The 19324-nt window shown below is 41.8% G+C and overlaps 1 protein-coding gene across 4 annotated transcripts in view; it reads left to right on the top strand.

Annotated features, from left to right (window-relative positions):
- Positions 1-19324, top strand: part of ATXN7L1 (ataxin 7 like 1) — a 162006-nt gene that overhangs the window by 104090 nt on the left and 38592 nt on the right. For all 4 annotated transcript variants that reach the window (XM_044984633.1, XM_044984651.1, XM_044984642.1 and 1 more), the window contains one exon: positions 16034-16314. In XM_044984633.1, coding sequence (XP_044840568.1) covers positions 16034-16314 — 281 coding nt within the window. The remainder of the gene's footprint in view (positions 1-16033; positions 16315-19324) is intronic.

Here is a 19324-nt window from a genome sequence, read left to right as displayed (position 1 = left end):
CGACGGGAGAGCAATCGGGGATCGATTTATCGCGTCTACACTACACACGATAAATTGATCCCCGATAGATGGATTGCTACCCGCCAATCCGGCGGGTAGTGTAGATGTATCCTATGTAACCTACCTCCACAGCCACATTTTTTCAGGCAGAAATGTGTTACATAGCTGCTTTTATTTCTCTGGCACAGTGAAGCTGAATCTTATGTATGAAGTTCAGTAATAAAAATAATATTAATTCCATCTTTCTACATGACAACATTTGATGATTAAGGACAATAAGATTTTTTGCTCTTTTCTCATAAAAATAGGTCGCAGTGGACTTGTCTACACACAGAATTTGCATTCATTTAACTAAACGTGGAGCAAAATCAGTTTAGCTAAACTAGTGCAATTTTGGCTTGCACTACACTTAAAAAATTAGATTGACCTACCTAGATCACTCAGAGAAGTGAAAAATTCACACTTGTGAGTAACGGAGTTATGCTGGCCTAACCTGCAGTGTAGAAACGGCTAGCTCAACTGAAGAGTTCTTCCGTTGACCTACCTACAACCGCTTGTAGAGGTGGATTAACCTCAACAACAGAAACCTCCCATCCTTTGCTATAGTAACCATCCAGCACTGAAGCTGAGCTGCTGTAGTGTCTGTAATGTAGACATGACCTTAGTATGTGAACACTCTGCTTGGTTTAACATGGGACAAGCTAAACCAGTGGAAGCCAGGTTTAAACCAATGTGAGAATGTGTCCACACCAGAGTTGCAGAGGTTTAGCTAAGCTGGTTTAACTTTATCTCTTTAGTTCACAAGCACAACTTTGTGTGTAGTGTAGGCCTATAACTGCCCCATCAATGGTGCTGTTAGAAAAGAGCCATTGCTCCTTTGTATCTGACAAGTAACTGGAATGGTGGCTCAAGATGCACTTTTTTTTCCAGAATGATTGAATTTAGTACATTATATTCACTTTGATTTTTATTTTGAGAAAGGACAAAGTGTGTGTGTGGTGGTGGTGGTGGCGGGGGGAGTTGTATATTTTAACTAGTTTTTTCTTTAGTAAAGCACCACAGCCCCTAAATTATGTAATATGAATTATCATTGCTTCTGTGTTTTTTATAATTGTTCTTAGTTTAGAAATATACTGCACAATAATTACTAAACAGTGATTCCAAGCACAGTTATTTCTTGTTAGCCCTAAATATATTAGTGTTAAAGTGTGTTTGGCTGTGTTTTGCGTGAAAACAAATGTTTTTATGTTATGGTCTGTTAACAGGAAAGGACATGGGAGATGGGTGGGGATCAGAAAGGTGGGAGAGTTTAGGCAGAGAGGTAGAAAGACTTACTGCCCCATCTCCTCCATCCTGCCGCAACACAGCAAGGCTTCTGGCAACTATGACAGGATTACAAAAACACAGGGATTTTAGTAAATTGAACTGGTAGAATGGAAAGTCCCTCAAAGCCTGGGGTGTACTGGGGTTTCTGGAACATCTGGTCACCTTGCTTGCTGGTGTGGGGGAGAAAAGGGGAGGACAGAAATATTTGACCGGTCTTATGAATGATGTTGTCTGAAGTGCACCCATTTAGCAGGTATCAGTTTCATCAGGTCATCTGCCTGATAGCTCTTTCAGTTGGTGTCTGCAGGGGTCACAAAACTGGGACAAAGCAGCATTTTTTTTAATTTGATTGATTGTAAAAACTAACAGGGACACCCAGTTGGGCCCTGAAGACAGGAGTGTTTCCAGTTTTCTGGGATACTGTGTAGCATAAAAACAATTGATTGTTCCACTATCTCAACCCCATGCTCAGCTACTGGGTATTTCTGAAAAGGAAGGGAAATTTAGCCCAGAAGAAAAGAACAAAGGTTGGATTTCATTGGAAAGACAGTAACTGCTTTTTGTCAACTATAGCTAATCCTTGGGTAGACGAAATCTAGGTTTCCTGAAAGAAAGCCTTCCTGAAGCAGAATATTAAGTAACAGAGAGCCAGACAGCAGTGTACGACTTGTGAATACCAGAATAATTATATTCCATAAAGCAAGACAACTTTTTATGCTAGTAACAGATATTAATATTTCAGACATGTTGCAAGAAAGATGTATGGCTAATAGAGAAGCACAAAAGGAACTAATGGAAGATAATCTTTCACTTTGACAAAACAGTTTTTATTGTGGGGAACCCATGTTTTCTGTAGCAGTGCTGAGGAAGGATTATCCCTTACTACGCTCTCCATGACAGCATTGCAAAGGTACAAAGATACAAGGTGTGATAACTACTCCCAATACATTACACGCAGCAGGGAAGCAAACTGCTGCCTAGGGCTCTCGTAAGAGTTTGTTCCAAGTGAATAAAAAACAGCATTATAAAGCCAGCAGGTAAGATAGGATCCACCACCCTTCTTCCTCAATCTCTGTTCCCAGTGAAAAGATACAGAGCGAGGGGAAACAGGTTAATTTTGATACTTCCAGATGGGAGCAGGAAGCCCTGTTTAATTTGAAGGAAGGAATAAGTGTAGTGTAGGTAAGACATACAAGGGCATGTACTGGGCAGTCTTCTTTTTGTTCCTCTGCACCTGAAGAGCTGTTGGGTATCCACCTCTCTCTGCTGTCCTCTCCTGGTTGTCACTGGAATCATATCAGCCATTACCTGGGCTGGGTCTGATTTCTCTTCTCCCTCACAGCTCAGTTCTGAGCTTCCTGAATAGTTTACTAGTATCTCCTCCCAGTCCTGCCAGCAGTCTGGGGACCTCGCTCATGATGGACTTGCACCAGTTCACTCCCACAGCACCTCTGAGTGACGTTCCTCTTCCTCCATCACATATATGAGCCATGTGGAGCAAACTTCCAGATCATTGATGAAAATGTTGAATAGTATCAGTTAGCCAGTTCTTAATCATTTAATGTGTTTTATTGATAGTTTGTAGTACTATTTTTTAATTAATGTTGTTCAGTACTAACTCAATGCCTTAAATAAGTATATTACATCTACACAGTTACCATTATCAACTAAACTTTGATTACAAATTTCAATCAAAGAATGAAATCAGGTTTGTTTGACAAGACCTATTTCTTCCTCAAGTGGTTGCAGGTATGTATTCCACTTGGGTATGCATGTGCCCAGCGCATCAGTTGGAGAACTTTCCTTAGCAATACCCCTCGGGGTGGCGCTTGCACCCTTAGGCCCTGTAGCCCCTCCCATGGCTACCCGCTTAATTCCATCTCACTGCCCGCAGGTTGAGTTGGCACATTCAGTGTGGTGTTTCATCTCACTTTCCTCTATCACAATGTTTCTGTGGTTTTCTTATATAAATAGTTAGTTTAATAGTACCTTAAGATTTTATTTAGTGTAGTAAGTAGAGTTTTTGCCTGATGTGATGCCTTCACCAGGTTTTAAGCATTGTTTGACATGTCGGGTAGCTATCCCTACTGGTGACTCCCACACTCAATGTTTATTGTGCCTTGTGGAAGGGCACATAAGGAAAGGTGCTCCATTTGCAGGTTGTTCAATAAAAGACCTGCAGCACAGCTGCTGATGGCCCAGGTCAGCTGACTCGGGCTCACGGGACTTAGGTTATGGGGCTATAAAATTGTAGTGTAGATGTTCAGGCTTGGGCTGCAGCTCAGGCTCTGAGACTCCACGAAGCAGGAGGGTCTCAAAGCCCTACACTTCAATTTTATAGCCATTCAGCCCAACTCCAATGAGCCCAAGTCAGCTGACCTGAGGCTCAGTGCTATGAATTTTTTATCACAGTTTAGACATACCAAAGAGAACTCAGGTGGCTATAGACTTATGCTCGAAGAAGCACCTTATGGAGCAGGCCATGAGGTCCACTTAGGCTCTCCGGGGACTGCCACAGATCATCAGGCCCCCAGAGACCGCCTGAGCTGCTACGGGCTGGGGTTTCACAACCAGATTTGGATTCCTCACCCAGGAAGAAGGGAGATCATTCTGCTGCCTCTGTTCCTCTAAGGAAAAAGAATCCACAGAATGGACTGAGGCTGTTCCAGAGCTCAGTGAGATTCCTCCTCCCTGTCTCGGAGGAGTGCGGACCAGCAATGTGAGTCTTCAGTACTCAGGATAGAGCTGGACAACCCACTTGCTCTCCAATACTGAGGCAAGATCAGATAGATCCCATACCATCAACCCCAGTACTGTCCAGAGGGCGTTCATTGAGTCTGGTACCTATGACAGTGGTGATGGCACCGACGGTTTCTGCACTGGCAGCATCTCAGGCATCAATGGACTTGCTGTGCTTTTCTGTTCCTGATTCGCCACTTACCCAGGAACATTTGACTGGTGGCAGCTTCTTTAGTGTCCTCAGCACTGCATGGACTGGATCTAGACTTGTTGGTACTGTCGTCCATACAGCCTCATATCTAAGGGGCAGGGTTGCAGTCAGCTTCCTGCTTGGTACCAAGAGCACTGCCAGCATAGTGATTGCAGTAGTCTACATCTGCGGGTCTGGTATTAATTTCATCCTCTGTACAGGTACCAGCTTCAGTAACAAAAGTGAGTGCAGTGCCTTTGTCAGTACTCAGTGACAACTATTGCACCATCGTTGGTGCCAATGAGACCTGCATATAGGGCTGTGGATGACATGCAGTGTTTACTGGCTCCACCTGGAGCAGCTCCTCCATTACCATCAGACTACTTGGAAGGGTCTTCAGGTTTGAGTTTGGAGACTTTTCTTTTGCCATACCATTCTTGAAGGTTGTTGAGACTTCCTGGGAATCACCCTGGGTACTGCTCCCGCAGGGATAAAGGTTCCTGGCTTAGCTCCTACTGGCCACCAGTGCCGTATCCCTATCGACAGTGGCCTCCTTGGAAATCCCTGGGAGGTTCCTCATTCGGTGAGATCCCAGTCTTCCACTTGTTCCAGGGTGAGGTCACGCATTCCTCTGGTAGTGTCCCCTCCTGATCCACCTGTGCTGCAGCCACAGACTGAGGTGACTCCCTATGAGTTGGTGCAGGTTGCCATGCATTGCCACAGGAGATTCCATTGATCTCGCTTCCCTCTTCTTCCTCATCACCAAGTGAGGCTACAGTGCCAGATTCTTCTTCTCTGGTGCCAGAGGATTTTAAAATCACATCAAGGTCTCCTGAGACAAATAGTGGCCATCTTGGGTATTCAAGCTGAGTTGTTCAGGAGAACACCCATACGTTAGTGAATATTCTTCAGTCCTCTGCTCCTGCCAGAGTCACTCTCCCTATAAATGAAATGATGTTAGAGTCTGGCAAATCTCTGTGAAATATCCTAGTGTCTTTAAAAGCAAAGCATAGTGATAAGAGGTATTATGTCCACAGGCAGGGTTTTGAGCATTTTTTCTTACATTCAGCTCCTAATTCTCTTGTTGTGTTGGCGGCAAACAAGAGATTATGACACAGGAGATATAAATCCGCACCTAAAGAGACAGAGTCTAAGAGGTTAGTCTTGATGGGGGGAGAAGTTTATTCAACCTCTTAATTACAAGTGTGCATTGAGAAACACTAGGTATTATCATTCAAGTATGATTTTATGAATTGGGATGCTATGCCCAAGTTTATGGATAAGTTGTGAGACTCCTCCAAGGAAGAGTTTAAGGCAGGGGTCTCAAAGTCCTGGCCCATGGGCCATCTGGTGCCCAAGAACCTCCCCACTGCAGCCCGCAGAGGAGAGACGCATGCAGATATGCTGCAGACAATGTCTGCTGAAGGCGCCATCCTCCCCCCGCCCCCTCCCGCAGCATTATTAGTTGCCAGACAGAGTCAGCCATGGAGGCAGCATCCCTTTTTTCCACAATGAATATAAACAAGTCAAGATACTGAACACAACTATCAGATGCACACTTTGCTGCAATCCTGAAGGTTTCAACTGCTCAGTCACCGAGGCCAAACATCAACAAATTGACAGAACTGAAGCATTGCCAGGTGTCTGGCAAACACTAAAAACTCTCTGGCAGAGGAAGAATTGTATAAAGTTGTATGACAGTTTTATTATTTCTAAGAAATTCAAAATAAAAAATACAATATAAGCGTTTTCTTTTCTGAACACCATCCTCAGTGACATTGTTGGCCCGCTGGGAGGATTTGAGGACTGGCACTGACCCTAAGGTAAATTGAGTTTGAGACCCCTAGTTTAAGGCATTCATTGCAGAAGGCCATTAGGTGGCCAAAATGTTGTTGCAATCAGCACTGGACAGCAGATCCTTCATCCAGTTTTATGGCCACCTCTGTAATAAAGAGAAGGACCCAGTGATTACAGAACTCCGGCATAGCTCCTGAGATCCAATACAGCATAGAGGACTTACCTTTCAATGATTGGTTTTTGTTTTCTGAGAAAACTGACAAGACATTGCATCCTTTTAAGGACTCTTGTGTTATTTTTCAGTCACTGTGGGTTTATACCAGGCCACAAAGAGACATCGTTATGAGAATCAACAACAACACTAGCAATATCATCCACCGCCATACTTGTGACAGTCGTATTAGTCTGCTAGGCAGCAAGACTCCCCTAGAAAGGGGCATAAATTGCCAGAAGAGAAGACCGTCTGGGTCCAGATATGATCAGCCCTGCCTCCACCACCTTCGGGCAAGAGCCTATTAGACATTTGTATCGAGAGCAGCATACCAATGGTGAATTTATTAATCACATCTCCACAGTTCAAGGACAGGCTTCTAAAGTGGTTGGGAAACAATAACTATTGTGATAGACCCAGGCCAGTTGGGTACAGCAGAATAGCAGAAGGCAGATATACTGACCACTGGATTAACAGTTTTCTGTTCCCTGACTGACCAGAGCAGGGGCTGCTCCAGGCTAATGAGAACACCTGACTCTAATTAACCTGCAAAGAGTCAGGTGAGGTCATTAATCTAATGTGACCACCTGACTCTAATTAAGGCCCCACTGATACTATAAAAAGGGCTCACTCCAGTCAGGCAGAGGAGAGCCAGGAAGCCAGAAGAGAGGAAGTACGGCTGAAGGGCTGGTTAATGAAGACACCCTCAAACCATCGGTAAGGGAGCCCTAAGGTAAGGGTGAAGAAGGGAGAAGCAGGAGAGCTGTGGGGAAGTGGCCCAGGAAAATGTAGCAACTCTGGCAGTGAAAGGTTGGCTGCCAACAGCTGCTACCATTAGGGCAGGCCCGGGTTCCCCTCAACCCACCACTACAGGAACATCTCCTGGGAGGGGAAATCAGGCCTCTGTCAGGACAGGAGGCTAAACTGTTCTGTAATAAGCTCCCAGGGACAATAGAGACTGTGGAAGTTCTCTCACCAACCTCCTTGCTGGCCTATGATGAAAAGGGCTCAGTAGACTGTAACCCTGGCCCTAGAGAGAGAAGGGCTACGTGGAGGGTCACAGTGAGCCACTGAGGTTAGCATAAACTGCCTAGAAGCGCAGGACCCATGGGGGCAAGGTCAGAGCTCTGCCACACTATGTACAAGGTGATCCTAAGCACTGTGGGATCAGGTTATACCATCCTATTTCTGTCCATTCTCCCCTCCTACCTCCTTCAGCAGGTCCAAATTCTGTGTGTTCTGGGGACTTTTAGAGAGGGAGTTCATCATCAAGGAAAGGAATTCTGCTTCCATTACTTCCTGATCCCCAAGTCCAAAGGAGGGGTGAGAGCTATCCTTGATCTCCATGGTCTCAACAAATACATCAGATATGGAGATTCTGCATCTTTCCTTATCTGGATGATTGGTTACTGAGGGGCAAGTCCAAATACCAGGTTCTCTACCACATCCAGTTCACACTTTTCTCTTTTTGATCAGAGAATTTAGAACAAAGAGAAGTCTAATTTAGAACAAAGAGAAGTCACACCTAATACCAACTCAGAAAATAGAGTTCATTGGGGCCCTACTAGACAATACAAGTTTGAGGGCTTTCCTGCTGCTCGAGAGATTTCAGCCAATTCACTGACTATGTCTATCCCTCCAGTCTCATGATCACCCATCAGCTACAATCTGTGTGTGCCTGAGGTTACTAAGGCATGTAGCAGCATGCACTTAGGTAGTCCAACACGCAAGATTGCATTTGTGTTCTCATCAAAGCTGGATGGAACTAGTCTACCTCCCAAATTGTCAGTTGCAGGACAGCTTAGTATGAGTATGACCAAACATCCTGGACTCCCTACAGTGGAGGACAGATCAGTTCAGTGTTTGTAAGGTGTTCCCGTTGTCTGCCCTTCTCCAGCCAGGACTATAGTTACCAGTATATCCACAATGGGCTGGGGAACACATCTAGGGTCATTGCAAGTTCTGGTTCTGTGGGCAAAACTGGAAGTTTCCCTTTGTATCAGTTTTTTCTGGAGCTTTGCGCTATTTACAGTGCATGCCTGGCCTTTCATTCTCACATCAGTGGTATAGTGGTTCATATCCTTAATGATGATATCATTGAAATATATTATGTGAATCATAGAATATCAGGGTTGGAAGGGACCTCAGGAGGTCATCTAGTCCAACCCCCCTGCTCAAAGCAGGACCAATCCCCAGACATATTTTTTGCCCCAAATCCCTAAATGGCCCCCTCAAGGATTGAACTCACAACTCTGGGTTAAGCAGGCCAATGCTCAAACCACTGAGCTATCCCTCCCTCCCTCGCTGACCAAGCAGGGAGAGGCTAGTTCTAACCCACCTTGCCAGGAAGTGATAAAATTTTGGTATCTATGCATCAAGGAGGAGATTACCCCCACAGCGGCGCACTTATCCAATGTTCAGAATCAGTTAGCCGACCACCTCAACAGAGTTTTTTTTCTAGAATCATGAGTGGTCCTTGAAGAACAACGTATTGAGATCCATCTTCAGAGACTGGAGTATTGCAGCGATCGACTTGTTTGCAACAAAAGACAACAGGAAATGCAGTCAGTTGTGATCTCGAGTGGGGCCCAGTCTAGGCTCTTTAATCAGTGCCTTCCATTTGAATTGGGGATCAGAGCTGATATATGCTTTAATTCTTCAGGTTATCCTGAAACTGAAGTTGGATCATACCAAACTGATACTCATATCACCAGCTTGGCCGAGACAAGGTTGGTTCTCTGATCTTCTTGACCTTCCTAAGACATCCCAAATATTTTCCCCTCCTCCCTTCTGACACACTGAGCAGTCTGCATCTCTTGACGTGGATGCTACATGCTTAGATGTGGGGGAAGGACATTGCTTGGAAGTGGTGCACTGAGTCTTGCTTGACAGCAGAAAGCTTTCTATTAGAACTACATATTTCATGAGGTGGAAGCATTTTTCTGTTTGGTTGCTAGCTCTGGGAATCCAGCCAAAGCAAACATACATTCAAGATGTTTTGGATTATCTGTTGCTTCTTAAGTCATCAGCTCTGTCTCTCAGCTCCTTGAGGGTCCGCTTAACGAGGATATTGACATTCCACTGTTTTAAGGGAAGATAATTTTTTCTAACTCCCTGATATGTAGATTTTTTTTAAAGGGATTGTCTGCCTCCAAGTCATCAGTTGTCTCGACTTTGTCTCTTATTTCAGAGTAGCAGCCATGTTAGTCTGTATCCGCAAAAAGAACAGGAGTACTTGTGGCACCTTAGAGACTAACAAATTGTACTCCTGTTCCTTTTGTCTCTTATGTGGATCATGTGAAGGGTCAGATGGTTTCCAAGCAGACAGTTCCCAGATGGATTACTTCCTGCATTATGGCAGCATATGGAGTGGCTCAGTCAACACCTCCTCAAAGACCAGTGGCTCATTCAACAAGGGCCCAAACAGCTTCGGTCACATTCCTCAGTGATGTTCTGTATTAGACGTTTGCAGAACAGCTTCCTGGTCTTCAGTACATATTTTTACCAAGCATTATGCTAGGATGACTGCATCAAGGTCAGATGCAAACTTTGGGAAGGCACTTTTGCAATTGTTCTTTAGCCCCACCTCTTTCAGTTACTGCTTGTGAGTGGCCTTAGTTGAGTACATGTCTGCAGCTACTTGAAGAAAGAAAAAAAACCGCTAGCTTACCTGAACTGTAACTGTTTTCTTTTGAGATGTGGGTGCAGATATAGATTCTACAACCCACCCTACATCCCCTCCTCATCGGAATTGTTAGCTTTGGATCCTGGTGCAAAGGAACTGAAGGGAGTCAGGGCAGCATTGCCCTTGTAGCAGGGGAGGGGCCAAGGACTGAAAGGCATGAGTGCTGCCCCGACAGGTACTGCTAAGCAAAGTTCTCAGATTGTGATGCACTGGGCACACGCACACTTTGAGTGGAATACTGCACATCTGCACCCACATCTCAAACAAGTTAGAGTACAGGTAATTAATTTTTTTCCATGAAACTATGTTGACCGGCATTAATCATATTCCTATCCTTTAATTCTTTAGCAGGTGAGTCCAATATCAGCTCTTCCATTATTTTGCTCGGCTAGCCAACCTATATTAACCCTTTTTGAACATTGTCACAACATTAACACTCTTTCAGTCTTCTGGCATTTCCCCAGTATCCCAAGATGTGTTAAAAATTAACATGAGAAGGGCCAGAGATCTCCTCAGCCAACTCTTTTAGGACTCTTGAATGCCAAGTATCTGGGCATGCTGATTTATAAATATTTACTCCCAGTAGATGTTGTTTTACATCTTCCTTAGTTATTAATGGGCTGGAAGGTACTTCATCCTCAGTGATAAGAGTACATAATCCTGCTTCTTTCCAAATACAGAACAGAAATATTTATTAAACACTTCTGTCTTTTCTGCATCATTATTAACAATTCTAGTAATGGGTCTATACCCTTGTTGGGATTTCTTTTATTATTAATACACTTTAGAAACTTCTTATTGTCTTTAGTCCTGCCAACTATGAATTTTTCCTGATGTATTTTGTTTCCCTTATTGATTTTCTATACTTCATAACTTTGAATTTATATCAATCACTTTTTAAAATTTTTGTTTGGGTTGTTTTTTTTTGGGGGGGGGGGTGCTGTTTTTCTATTTGCTGCCTTCACTTTCCCACTGAACCAGGAATGTGCTTTTAGCTAAAGTTGTCCTCTTTCTTGATTGTGGAATCATGGCTTTTTTGGCCAGCTAATAAACTCTTCTTAAAGAACTCACAATTTTCCTCCCAAACAAGTTAATTCATATTTTTCCTCAGCTTTGGAAAATTAGACTTTTTGAAGCACCAAGTGTATACATTACTGGTTGGGATTTTCCTTTGTTTGCCTATACTGAATGTAATCAGGCTCATGGTTGTATTTCTTCCCCCCTCCCTCCTCTACCCCCCCCCCCCCGGTTCATTCAATGAAAAGATAAGACACCATTTATATCAGTGATCTCTTGGAGAAAAACTAAAGTTTTCTGGTCCCTAAGCAACCAACAGCTTCCAGCTCTGTTATTGATTAATCATTATCTGTCATAATGAGGTCCAAGATAATTGCCTTGTGTTTAATGCAATACCTTTAGTGTTAGAAAATTATGTATAATGTATAACTCTAATGATGTTTTACTTCTGGCTACATGAGACCTCCAGCATGTCTCCAAAATTAAAGTCTCCCATAACATCATAAGTTTTCTTTCCACACATTACAGACAACAGGTGTTTAAGGAGTAACTCATCCTATTCTCTGGTTTGATTTGGTGGTCTGAAATTGACCCAAGCCAGTAACCCCTCCTGGGCTTTGTCAGTTAGCTCATTAGTCCATATGCATTCAAGACTCTGTAATTCTGAGTTAGCAGTAAGTATAAAACAAGTAAGTTCTCTGCCATTATTCTTGTTTTAGCAAATTTACTCCATTATCTTTAATACTAAAATAGAGAATCTATTTTGGGGGACACTCTTGCCCCTTTTTATTGCTTATCGGTGTTTTTAAATTTATCTGTATAAAAATGTGTCTTGAAAACTTACCCAGCTTTATTTTTACATAATAAAAACTACTTGACTCTGAGTTGAATTGGCCATGATTTCCTGTGTTCATAAATTACTGTAGTTCAATCGTCTGTAAGAAGACTATAGCTTTTCTCCAGGAAGTCATTTTATATAAATGGTGTCTTATCTTTTCACTGAATTAATTCAGGGGGTCGGGGAAGGGAATACACAGAGAGAGCCAAATTCTATGTCAATGTAGAAGTGAGACTATAGTAGGAAACGCAGGTATAAGGGATATGCTTTATCTTACACCCTTCTGTTGCTTTGGGTGCAATCACCTTGTAACTTATACTGGTTTCGCATACCTGTTGAATGCAGAGTTGGGTACAAGTTAAGCTACAGTTCTGCCCATTTTCAGACCAACTTACAAAACCATTTTTTCCACCACAGAATTTGACCCTCTTTGACCGTTGGATCTAATTAATACCAGATCTAGATATTGCTATGCTACACAATGCTTTTTTGGTTTGATAGGTGTATGATTTATACAAATCTCAAGGCTCTGGGTGCTTTTACCATGTTAAAACCTACAATCACACTGATAATACAAAAATTCCTAACTCTTCAAAACCAGAGAGCAGGAAGATGGATGTGCTCCAGCCAGAGGTCCCAGCCCTTCAGGCACACATTCCAGCTTTCCACTCACCTTCCTCAAAAGCCTGGAGAAGGAGAGGTTTTGCAGCATGCCCTGAAGATCAATAGACTTTTGGGCTATTTTGGACCAAGGTTCCAAAGTTCAGGGCCCCTCACAGAGAATACCCTGTCAGCAGCTACTTCTCTTTCAAACTAAGGGAACTCCAGCCCTGGCACCTCTGCCAGCTGCAGCAATGCAGCATGGGAAGAGGCAGTTTCTCAAACAGGTAAGTTTTAAGTCACTTGGTGCTTTGTATAAAAAATCCAGTATCGTGAACTCCACTCAGAGTCAGGAGGTAGCCATTGCACATCTCAGAGCACTGGCAACTTATGCTCCAGGCAAAAAAACTCCACTTAACAGACATATTATGTTAGCATATTTCAGTTTCTGTCTTGATTCAGTAGGAGATGCATGGTTAACAATATAAAATTTTTGAGAATCAGCGCAATTGTAAACATTCTCTGCTCTCTTAAAATGTTTGCAGTGATAATGTCCTTAGTTAATAAACTTGATTGGTGCTTCAAAAGAAACATTTAATAAAACTGTGATAGGGGAAACTTTGTGCTGTACCCATCCAGTTAATGCGTTTTCTTTTTATCTATAGTATGTACACAGTTTAAAGGTCTATAAGACAATGATTAGACTAAACAACTTCTTATACTCTGACTCATCAGAAGTATCTGTGTCCGGGATGGCCTGGTGATCTAGATTATCCTGGGGGTTAAAATTAGAGGCTAGCTCAGTCTTTAGCACCCATTAGTGAATAACTAATGTGATGCTGATTTTTTTTTAAAAAAGTCTCCAAAGGCAATCAGAGGCCGGTAAGCCTAACTTCAGTATCCACAGCAAAGAACAGAATTATCAGACATATAGATGAACACAGCATCTTGTGGAAGAGTCAACATGGGTTTCTAAAGGGAAATCATGCCTCACCAATCTATTAGAAGTCGTTGAGGGGGGTCAAAAAGTATATGGACATGGGTGATCCAGTGGATATAGTGTACTTTGATTTTCAGAAAAGCCTTTGACAAGGTCCCCACACCCCTGGCTCTTAAGCAAAATAAGCAGTCATGGTATAGGAGGGAAGGTCCTCTGATGTTTAAAAGGTAGAAAACAAGGGGTAGGAATAGACAGTCAGTTTTCACAGTGGAGAGAGGTAAATAGCAGGGTCCCCGAAGGCTCTGCAGTGGGACCAGTGCTGATGAACATATTCATAAATGATCCAGAAAAAGGGGCAAACAGTGAAGTGGCAAAGTTTGCAGATGATACACAATTATTCAAGATAGTTAAGTCCAAAATTGACTGCAAAGAGTTAAAAAAAGGAGTTCACAATACTGGGTGACTGGGCAAGAAAATGGCAGATGAAATTCAGTGTTAATAAATGTAAATTAATGCACATTGGAAAATATAATCCCAACTATACATACAAAATGATGGGGTCTAAATTAGCTGTTGACTCCAAGATCTTTTTCTTGAGTGGTATCAAGTTAGTTCTCGGAAACATCAGCTCTGGCAATCAGTGCAGCGGCAATCAAAAAAGCTAACAAAACATTAGTAACTATTAGAGAAGGGATAGATGATAAGACAGAAAATACCATAATGGCACTATATAAATCCATGGTATGACTACGCCTTGAATACTGCGTGCAGTTCTGGTTGCCACATCTCAGAAAAGATGCATTAGAATTGGAGAAGGTACAGAGAAGGGCAGTAAAAAAGATTAGGGTATGGAACAGCTTCCATGTGAGCAGAGCTTTAAAAGCTGGGGCCTGTCATCTTGGGAAAAAGACAACTGAGGGGAATATGACACAGATGTGAATGGTGTAGAGAAAGTGAATAAGGAAATGTTATTTACCCCTTCACATAACACACAAACCAAGAGTTATCCAATGAAATTAATAGGCAGCTGGTTTAAAACAAACATAAGGAAGTAATTCTTCACACAATACACAGTTAACCTGTGAAACTTGTTACCAGAGGATGTTGTGAAGGCCAAAAGTATCACAGGGTTCAAAAAAGAATTAGATACAGTCATGTAGGACATGTCCATCAATAGCTACTAGCCAAAGATGGTCAGATACACATCCCCATACTCTGGCTGTCCCTACACCTCTGACTGCTGGAAGCTGGGAGTGGATGACAGGATATGGATCACTCAATAAATTGCTCTGTTCTCTTCTGGAGCTTGCCACTGGTGAAAGAGAGGGTACTGGGCTAAATGGACCATTGGTCTGACCCTGTACGGCTTTTCTTATGTTCTTAGCCAAGCAAGCAGAAGCTGAGAAAGCAGCAGAGGTGACACTTGTACTTACTGGTGAAGATTTGGTCTGCTACACAAATATCCCCTTCTATTCATATTTAGGAACAGCTCTTGAATTTCAAAGATAATCTGTCTGTTTCCTCAGTGTGGAATAATGCCCCGAGAGCATCACCAGAGAATTTGTGTGCCATCTGGATATGTATTTGCTGAAAAAGTAGTTGAACACATCCTGTCTGACAAGAGCAATGCCTCAAAGAGGGTGGGGGAAGGAGTGGAATAATGGAGATGTTTTCATTATGGCCTTTTAACAAGACCTGGGCTTAAAGCTGCCTCTTTATCATGAATGTTATCTATCTGGATTGGTTTTCCTGGGAGGGCCTGAGCTGGAGGCAGAAAACTGGCAGGCAATATGAGGGTGGATGTTGGATGGACAAAGAAGTGTGCGTCTTCACTACATGTCTGCTCATTTGCATGTCAGCCAGTAAAGTCAAAGCATTTTAGGATTAAAATAAATTTCTTTATCAAACTAAAATAAATCCAATCTTGCTCACCTCTTGCTACTGAATTGAGAATGTTACATTTGTTAATGCCATAAATATACCATTAAAAAAGTCAAATTATACAGAGCTCATTATTGCTGAACTTATTCTAGAAAGGAAAAATTAAGCTAATTGTTTATTTATTACTTCTTAAAATTGTATTAAAATATATTTTAGGGTCTGCTAAACTCATTAGGGTTTGTCGTATATTTAAAGGGAGACTGTTAAAGTTGCCAGGTTCAAAATGTGACTTCTTTCCCTCTAATCCCCAAAATGCATATAACCTTTTGGGAGCCTTCTAAGCAAGAGAATGTTTTATGGATATTTATTAATTAATGTTAATGCTGCCAATAGCAGAGCGCACAATCATAATGAACACTGTATAGAAAAAAAAAGTGTGCGCCTATTATTGGAGGAATAAAATCTTTATATAAAAAGACTAATTTTAAATTTCAAGATTCCAAAGAGGAATTATAAATAGTGGGGAAGATGGATCGTAAAAAGGAAAAATACATACCTTGACCCATATAATTGGTTCTCAAAACTTCCATGCTTTGAAAAATGGCCGTTTATGTAAATACCTGATGGAATGAAATATTACATGTTTGCAAAGTATCTCATTTTCAGTCTGGTCCCAGGATATTATGTGACTTAATTCAGAAGCTCTTATATAACTGTGTCTAATTCATAATAAAATGTAGAAGTAAGTCAAACTGTAAATCCTGTGGTACAGAAAATACAACTTGAAGACTCTTTCTTTGGTTTTGCAGTGTTCCTGTTCCTGTAGTCAGTCTAGAGAAAATTCCTAACCTAGTGAAGGCAGATGGTGCCAATGTTAAAATGAATTCTACAACCACTACCACCATCACCTCCTCAGCCTCTTCATCCACCATACCTGCTCCAACTTTGGTTAAATCTGCTTTGACATCTAAGTCAGTGCCACCATCACCAGAAAAGATTCTGAACGGCAAAGGAATTCTAGCTCCTTCAATAGACAAGAAACACCAAAACGGCACTAAAAGCAGTAACAAGCCTTACAAAAGACTTTCAGGTGAGTGATGATGTAGTGCGCCTTTTGAGATAGTCCATCATTCTTCATTAATAATTTTTGAAGCTGAGGAGTAATGTATTGTAATATGCTGTAGCTATGTTTGACTGTAAGATGCTGCTTTTCATATGAATAGTTAGCCTGTAAGCCCTTGCCATATGGATAAAATATTTCCTTTACAAAATACTAGTTCATTTTGGCTTAGAATTAATCTGGGATGTTACCTATTTGTCCTCAATTGGCCAGCAGATAAAGTGTAGACTATCTAGTGAATAAATGCAGTACAATAAAAGGGCAACAGGCTCTCCCTTTTTAATTTATTTTTAGCCATATTGAACAAATTTGTTGCAGACCAGTATAGTAATGATCAACTTACCAAGATTTAGTATTGTTCTCAAGTCACTCCAATTTAATGCCTCAAATCTCAAGTATTCATGTATATCTTGTAGTTGAAGGCCCATACTGCCAGATGGCTATAATTCATAAAGTTGTGTGTAAAAAAGCCAAAAAAGTCTGAGAACTTAAATATTGGACAGTAACAGACTGTGAATCACAGTGATGATTGAACCTGGTGATATTCTAAACAGAAAAAGCTCTCTACCTTGCTTGTAGCTGTTCCCATCACTTCACACTGACTCAACAGACATTGTAGGCCTTCAAAGTGGGGTACTGTGTGTGCTGGTTTTGTCGTTGTGTGAGTGATTGTGTTAATTTATGTGTGTTGTGTTTGTGCTGGGAGAGGTGTGTGGATTTGAGTGGGTGGAAAATGAGTGTATGCTCTGGCAAGAGGCTGCCTGTGTGAGTTTGAAATAGTTGTGTGTGCTGGTTGTGTTGTGTGAATGGTGTTGATTTGTGCAAGTGGCAGTTGGGCACATGGTGTGACAGTTGGGCCACATAATCTATGCAATCTCCCTCATTCAGCCAATGAAAATGTGCATACAAATTAGCTATAGAGTAAGGGTGGTGATTGGTGGAGTTATTTCTGGTATCACAATGGTCTGGGACTCTTGAAATAGCATAGATACATACCTTCTCTAGTTGTACGCTGCACGGGTATAATTTGTAAAGTCAGAATGGCTGAGAACTTAAAAACTGGACAGTAACAGACTGCAAAACCCAATGGTGATTCACCCTGGTGATAATCTGAACAAAAGGAGCTCTCAGCCATGTTTCTAGCTGCTTCCATCGCTTTGCACTGACTCAACAGACGTTTTAGGCTTCAGAATGACTCACGGTGACATTCCTGGACTCTTATTATATACATGTGGTTAGTTCAACTGAGAAACGTAACTTCTGCCACTTGCAAGATGTCCATTGGATGTGCCATCAGTAAGTGTCTTTCATGTTAAACATCATGCCTGTGCTAATGATTGGGCTTTTCAGGGCTATTGTTATGTGGAACCAGTGTGTTAGTTGTGTAGCTGTGCAATGCAGTGGCTAATCTTACTCTCTGGAAATGGTTACAATTTTGCATTGTTATATCTTTAAAAGGGACAAAAACATAGAGTATGTGCTGTGTACAATATTCTGTTTTTAATTTCGGTAAGAAGGCAGTATGATACAAACATCACCCTAATCTGATGGGACTTCACCCTATCACATTGTAAAATAATTTTTAAGCTTTTATTTTTTCTTAAATATCAGGAAATACTACACAGATTTAGGGGAGAGACACTGATGCTAGGTAAATCTTGTCTCTCATTTCCTCTTCCACCACAAGTTAAGAGGGCTGCACATGTGCACATACACACACACAGAGCAAAACGGGGGTCTGGTTTCTCTTAATGGGGAGAAGGAGGTAGGATTTGGGGAAGCTGCACAAACTGTGGTCATGACCTGCACAGCCTTGGATCTGTGGTTATGAAGGCAGAATATGGGCCTGTTTATCTGTCACTTTGCAGATCCACCAACGGAGCAAGAGGATAAGCATCATAGAAGAAACTGTAGCTCAAGGATGCAGTAGCAATTACAAAGTGCCCACTGCTTTACAGCTGGGGGTGGGGGGAGGGATTTTTCCCCAGAGCTGAGACAAGCCAGTTGCAGGACTCTGGGCAGAGAATTTGCTGCCAAAAGCAGAAAATACATTTTTGTTCTGAATGAAGAAAAACAAAATGTCTGAGTTAGATTTTCCAGCAAAAGTAACTGAATCAAGTTTACTGCATCAGAAGCTGCACAGGGCCTATTCATCCATTGGCAGCATGCTGAGATTTGGGCAGGAAATTTGTTGTGTGAATTGAAAGTCTAATTTTGCATTGGCAGTGCTATCCAGATTAGGCTGTGCACTTGATAGAAAGTTAATTGATTCTGTTTCCCAAATGTGTGTTGTGACACCACTGATTAGTTATACAATAATTTATAAACATGAATGCTATTATTTGTAATTGAGTTTAAAGTATAACCCAGGTTTTTGTAGACTGAATATCGGTTGTTTGTTTTTTTTCTCACATTTGGCAGTTAGTATTATGGCCTTGTTAGAATGGCTTGAGTCCAAAACAATGCAAGGTGTGTTTTCTAAGACTGTGGGGGGTATGGAACAGTGCCATTGCGCTGAAGCATTTAGTGTGGTGTCTTCTTTCTTAACTAGTTAAAGGTGGCACATAGGAAAACTTTTGTCCTAAGATTTTGCAGTTGACCATATCAAAATTCAACAAAGCTGAAAGTATTTAGCATAAATGACTCATTTATCTTTTTTAACCTAACGTTTCATTTAATAGAATCTAATTTATAATTCCGATGAACAAATACGGGGCACTGTGTTCTACCAGAAAACAGTTTAAGATACTAATGGAAAGAATGGTTTAAGAAAACATGAAAATTTTGAGCAGCTTAAGTTCAAAATTTAGCTTAGATCTCTCTTCCCTGGACAATGGGAGCGTGTCTTCACTGCATTGTTAGTTCCAGCTGTAACTCGGGTTTTGCCCCTAAGTAGACAACAGGACAGACACACGTATCTCTAGCTCAAGTTAAGTGGTGCTTTAAGCTTGAGCTACTGGCCTGTAAGGGGGCTGGATTG

Source organism: Mauremys mutica, chromosome 1 (genome assembly GCF_020497125.1).
Source record: "Mauremys mutica isolate MM-2020 ecotype Southern chromosome 1, ASM2049712v1, whole genome shotgun sequence".
Taxonomy (NCBI): domain Eukaryota; kingdom Metazoa; phylum Chordata; order Testudines; family Geoemydidae; genus Mauremys; species Mauremys mutica.
Note: the sequence above shows the minus strand (reverse complement) of the source record. Positions and strands in the feature narration are given on the sequence as shown.